Here is a 6,000-nt window from a genome sequence, read left to right as displayed (position 1 = left end):
ATATCCTCCCCTGACTCCTCAAATGCAAAAGCAGTTATTGATCCAGGCTAGCACTGGAGTGCAGTTGAGAAGTGCCTCTCTTATATCTATCAAAGCAGAATAGCTGGGAACATGTTAAAATAGACAAGGAAATGTTAAAAACTCTGTTTTTTCAGAATCAGTAATGCAATAAGGATGTAAGTGAGAGCAGGCACTTGCAAGCAGTATGACAGTAGAACACAATGAACAGAGAGAATGTTCCCATCCTTTTTTCCTGAGTGATTGATCTTATAAATAGGGATGGATTACACAGGAAGAGAAATTATAACACCATATTCTTGACTGGTGAAAGTGGAAATGTTCTCATTGATTTCTATGGAACCACTGCACAGTTCATGCCACTGTAAGATATATACCTCGGAGAGGTGAGATAATGTGCAACCAAGGTGATGGTAAAAGCACATAAGAGTAATGAATATTTATCACAGGCACTGTGTTCCAAGTAAAAACAGCTCATCACTTGAGATACTTTCAAGAAGTTGTTCTTTCAGTTTTACTTATGCTTTGTAAGTAACAACAAATGCATAAACTTTTGTGTTATGAATGCCTTTCTAGCAATGACATGTTGTCATTAATCACTAAAAAATTGATTATTAACTTCCATCTCAGGCTTTTTCTCAGTGCAATAAAAAGGCTTGCCTGTACTTTTACACAAAATTATACCAAGGTAAGCTATGTTCTTATTCTGTTTTGTAGCACAAGAAGCACAATGGATACAGCCTTCTTTGGAGGATGCAGTTTGTTTTTTTCTGTGGAGAAAAAGAGGTATTGAATGCTGTGATTCTGTGCTAACCTTGCAGCAGGCACACTGCAAAACTGTCCCACAACTACACAGAACACAGAAAATTAGGACTGTGGGACCTAGTATGTTGCTGACACTTTTATCTGCAACTGCACACTTCAGCTGTCTCTTGCTAGTCCTTCCCTTTCTTCAGCATGCAGTTTCTGTAGTGTATCTATGGAAGAATTTAAATCTGAAACTATAGGAATAAGAAGGAAAGAACAAAATAAAAAAAATTTTTGTCCTCATTTAGACTTTTCTATATTATACATAAGGGGCTTGACAAATTATTACTTATTTAGCAACATGTAAACTTTTTTCTCAAATCATTCAAATCTTTTGTATTTTAAGATTTACTATAACTTTACAATAATCTCATCTTTATTATTATTTTTAAAAAAGGATAAAAGGAGAACAGACCTTATTGTTCTTATTCTCAGCTAATAATTTTGCTGAAAAACAGCAGAAAGAGTGGTCAGCCCTTCTTTAAGACTATCTCCCTACCCTTTCTAGTAAAGGCCAAAAGCTCAACAATCCGCTCAGCAACTTCAGCAATACTTTGGGTGATCTGAGCAACCTGATCAACTGTCAAGGAAAATGTATTCCAATAGCATGAATAAACCTCTATCTTACATTTTAAGAAGCAGCAATAGCTTTAACACTAACTTGACCAAATCTGCACAAAAAGTCTGTGGCATAATCCAGATCACCTGGTATACAAGGTAGTAACACTCCCTGAATCCCCACAGATTTCAGCAAGGCTAGGATTTAATTCCTGATGCATAAAATCTCCAGTATTTTCTCTTATACAGACAATATAGGATATATTTTCTGCAGTTATTTTTAGCAATACTTGGATGGCTTTTGTTTTATTTAAGGGTATGTGCAAGAAGCTTGAAACTAGAAAGGCCCACTATAAACTCAAATATAAACCTTATTGATAATACCCTCCAGTATCATATTTTAATATACATTGAAAACATTGAGAAAAATTTCTGCTTCTACTTCAAATATACTTCTTAAACCCACGGATATTATGCTTTGATTTACACATAAACATATCAATGATTAAAGAGCAAGACACTTACAATGGACCTGATGAATTCTTAATCTCAGGAGCAGCAGTAAATTAAAGAAAAACACGGTCTTGTTACTGGTTGTTCTTTTGTGATTAACTATTAGTTATCTGCTATGTTTGACATTCCATAGACCTATTTATTTGATTAATTTAATTGTCGCCCTAATTAATTTAATTATTTGGTAGCAAGTGCTGAGAGGCTGGCGCATTCATGGTTCTCTACATGTTGCTTAGCTGATTACCAGCTCCACAGTTTGCTGAACTGGTAAAAAGCCGCCGCCCGGTCCCGGGTGTCCCTTTCGCTTGTCTGGGTTTGATTGATGTGCCCTCTGCTCGCTTCTGTCTCCGAGCCGTCGTTCACAGATTAATGGAGGGGATGGGATTATTCACGGTGCGTTTAATCAAGCATGAAGATAAATTTTTTTGGAAGGGGAGAACCCTCCCAGTCATTGCACTTTTGAAGTGATGAGTGTACTTAAACAACTCCTTGGTTTGCGAAAATAAATAGAAAATAAAAGGGAGGGGGTGGAGGGGTGTGGGTGTGTGTGAAGGGAGGCTGCTTTACCCGAAAACACAGGGAAATACTGGGGGAGAGCGGGATTCAGGGGGGTTGGGCGTTATTGCAGTTGTCATCCGCGAAACTGACGCACGTTTACACGGCAACTTTCGAACAAGCGGGCGGCGTTGGGCCGGGCTCGCCCCGTCCCGCGGAGCGCGGGGCTCCGGCCGGGCCCGGGGGTCTCCGCGCCGCCCTCGCCGTCCTCCCCCCGCCCTCGCCGAGCAGCGCAGGCTGCCCCAGTCCGGGCAGCCACCCGCCCCGCTCGGAGCCGTGCCGGGGCCAGGTGCCCGGCCCGGCAGCGCCTCCCGGGACCGCCGTGCGGAGCGCGGCCCCGCCGGCAGCGGCGGGAGAGCCGGGGAAGCCCCGGCGCCTGCGCCCCACCGCGCTCTGCGGAGGGGCGGGGGGCAGAGCGAGGCGGCGGCCGGGACCGGCCTCAGGCGAGCCCCCTGCCCGCACTTGCGCGGCGGGGGCGGCGGCAGCGCTGCGGGCCGGGGGAGCGCCCGCCCCACGCCGCTGCCCTCGGCCCCGCACCAGCGCCGCCGGCCTCGGAAACCGCCCCGAAAAAGAGAGAGAGAGAGAGAACTTGTTCGTCCGTCCCCGCCTGCCTCCCCGCCGCCCGCGCATCCTCTCCCGCGGCGCATCCGCCCGCCCTCCGGGTCCTGCTCCCCCCGTACTCGGGGTCGGTCCGCTGGCTCCGGCTGGAACGTTTCCCCGCTGGTTCCCTCGGAGGGGTTTAGTCGGTAGCGGTACACCGAGGAGAGGCTCCCTCCCTCAGGCATCCTGTCTCACCCTGCGGGGGAAGGGAGCTGGGTGGGGGCAAGCCAGGAAGGGAGGATCTCAGTGGCTCTCCTAAAATCTATCTGCAGGCTGCGAGGAGGGAAGAGTTTGGCACTTCGCAGCGAGGCTGGGCTTGTTTTCCCTAGCGGTGATGCCGCTGGACTGAGAGCGGCGCGGCCGCGCGAGTTCGGGGGACGGAGCCCCCCCCGCCTCCTTCCAGCGCCCCCCAGACCCGGTGCAGCGCCCTCAGCCCCGCGGCTCGTCCCTGCCGCCCCACTGTATGAGCGCTGCTCCGAGCACAGGGCGGCTCGGCGCCTGCTAGGGCTGCTCTCCGCCGCCCCCCGGACTTCCCCAGCACCGACGAGGAGCGGCGCGCACCCCGCACCCGGAGAGTTGTCTCGGCAGGCTCCGTGCTATGGCGAGGCTGCGGAGGAGCAAACTAGCCGCCGGATTTCTATTACTTTTCCAGTGCCTGAGCGAGCGCTGCCAGCTCGCCGGCGGGGAGACGCCGAGGCAGAGCCGCGGTAAGCGAGGCCGGTACCTGCCGGGCGGGGCCGGCCCGGGTTCTCCGCCGAGCCCGGGGCAGCGCGGCCGGGGCGGGGTCGGGCCGGGGTCGGGGGCCGGGCCGGCTCCGCAGCCCCCGCGGTGTGGGCTCTGCCGGCCGCTCCACGGGCCCGTACCCGGGGAGGGCAAACGCCGTTCGGGGCTGGCTCCCCCTCCTCCCGAGAGAGGCCCGGGGTCCCGGCGTCTCATCCTTCCCTACCCTGGTTTCTCCGGAAAGAGCCCTCTATGACTTCATTTCTTATTTTAACGAGAATTCGGGACTTTCCTCTTTTAATGAATCTGCCCCGCGATCACTGGGAGCCGGTGCTGTTCCCCTCCCCAGCCCCTCCGCGGGGTCCCCGGAGTCTCCTTCCCAGCCGCGTACGAGACGTGAGGGGCTCACCTCGAGAACCGGGAAGGGAGGGACGGAGCCCCCCGAGTCCCCGGGAGAGGCGCCCCGACTGCCTCCCCCGCCCGCCCGCCCTCCCTCCCTCCCTCCCGCGCCGGGGGCCCCCAGCTCTCCCGGCAGCGAGCCGTGGAGGGATAGCAAAGTTTCCCTGCAGATCCTGCCTGGGAGAGCTAGCGGGCACTCTCCTCCCCCGCGGAAGTCAGTAGCTTGCAGCCTTCCCTGGAAACTGGGTGTTGAGAGAAGGAGAAAGATAAAGGAAGAAGCCCCAGGCGCTGTGGGACCTGTTCCTTAGGAGCGAGAGGCTCTGTTGACTAACTTTGCTTGTCAAGTGTCAGGGTGCCCCTGTCAGTCCTTCTCGGAGACACCTGTTAATGCGTGACACACAGCACCTGTAGTGCTTGCTCTTGGGCCACTGTTTCCCTCAGCATGGGGTTCCCTTTGGATCACTAAAGCCTTCTGTATCCTGCATTCCTGTGCTGTGGAGGGGAAAGCTGTTAAAGGAAATCTTGGCACATTGGCGGATAGTGAGAAAGGTCGTGGGGTTTGTGTGTCAGGGGACCTTTCTGCAGCAGATTCTGGCTTACAGGTATTTTCAAAAGCTGTGCCTGTGTAGTAGAAATACCAGCTAGATTAATAATAGATGGAACACGCCTACCAGCTTCCCTGGTGCACCAGAACTGCCCCTTCCTCCTTTCCTTAAAGGTTTGATACAAGTGTGAAAAGTTTCGTGTAACTGACCCGAAGAGAGACTGGGTCGTTTTATTGAATGTCCAGCGAGATTATGCGCTAGACAGAGCAGGAGTTTCCCGGGCAGGGGCCCGCCACTGAGTTTTGGAATTGCTAAACGACGGGGTAGCTCAGCAGGTTGCTGGGGCTCACATGTCACTTGGGGCCAAAGGGAAAAGCCGGGAGGAGAGTTTTCATGTACTGCTGCAAACCCCATGTTGCTACACTCAGGGCTGTAGGCAACAGATGTTGGTGTTTGTTAATGTTAGTTATAAGGGGGGAAAAAGTGTAGTGGTGATATCAGAAAAAGAGAATTGCAATCTTGTGTGGTAGCGGACTGAACTCACGAAGTTTATTATCTTTCAGCCAATGTATGCAGCCAATAAAATATTAGTGCTGACTAAATGAAGTATAATATATCAGTGGGCAAATAAACACCACACAACCCTGATTTAGGCTATTAAGTTGTAGTAGTCATCAGTTTCTGTACCAGGAGGTGCTAAATAGAAGGTTTACCAGTGGATTGCTTATTCATAAATCATTTGATAATGTCTTGTGTCTTCCTGAATGTGTTATGAAGTAGGAAGGAGTTTATGATCAGGCAAATATTTTGATATTTAATACATTCTGAAGAAAATATAGCAAGTAGTTGTTTTCTTCAAGTAGCAAGATGGGCAATCTGAAGTCAGTTTTGACATCTAGATATTTATAACTTTGGCATCTTTTCCATAGTTTTTGATTTAAGAAAAAACTATGTTATTACAATAATAATGAAATGTTGTTTTCAAAATCTGAGTTTTATTTCCTTGTTTGTTTGTTTGTAATGCTGTAGCTATTTGTGGAAAGGAAAAAACCGGCAATGATAGACTGTGTCCAATCAGTGAGAAGAGAAAAAAACATGTAAAGCCAGAAATTCAACTTCAGGTTTTGTGAGTCAAAATGAAACAAGTGAAGTTTCAAGGTTTTACTTTATTTAGCACCTATTGTATCCCTTTGGCTCAGCTCAGATAAAACCTTTAAAGAATTAAAGAATAAATATTTAAGGTAGCCGCAAATTCTTAAGGGGATGCTGCTTTTACCTTTTTGTC

At 49.7% G+C, this 6,000-nt stretch overlaps 1 protein-coding gene across 1 annotated transcript in view; it reads left to right on the top strand.

Moving 5' to 3' along the window:
• The first annotated feature begins 3,040 nt into the window (after positions 1-3,040).
• PLXDC2 (plexin domain containing 2) overlaps positions 3,041-6,000 on the top strand; it is a 253,159-nt gene continuing 250,199 nt past the window's right edge. Inside the window, exon 1 of the mRNA XM_066552436.1 lies at positions 3,041-3,758. Within this exon, the coding sequence (XP_066408533.1) occupies positions 3,650-3,758 (109 nt within the window). The 5' untranslated portion in view covers positions 3,041-3,649. The remainder of the gene's footprint in view (positions 3,759-6,000) is intronic.

Source organism: Molothrus aeneus, chromosome 1, assembly GCF_037042795.1.
Source record: "Molothrus aeneus isolate 106 chromosome 1, BPBGC_Maene_1.0, whole genome shotgun sequence".
Lineage (NCBI taxonomy): Eukaryota > Metazoa > Chordata > Aves > Passeriformes > Icteridae > Molothrus > Molothrus aeneus.
This window is presented reverse-complemented; position numbering and strand designations above follow the sequence as displayed.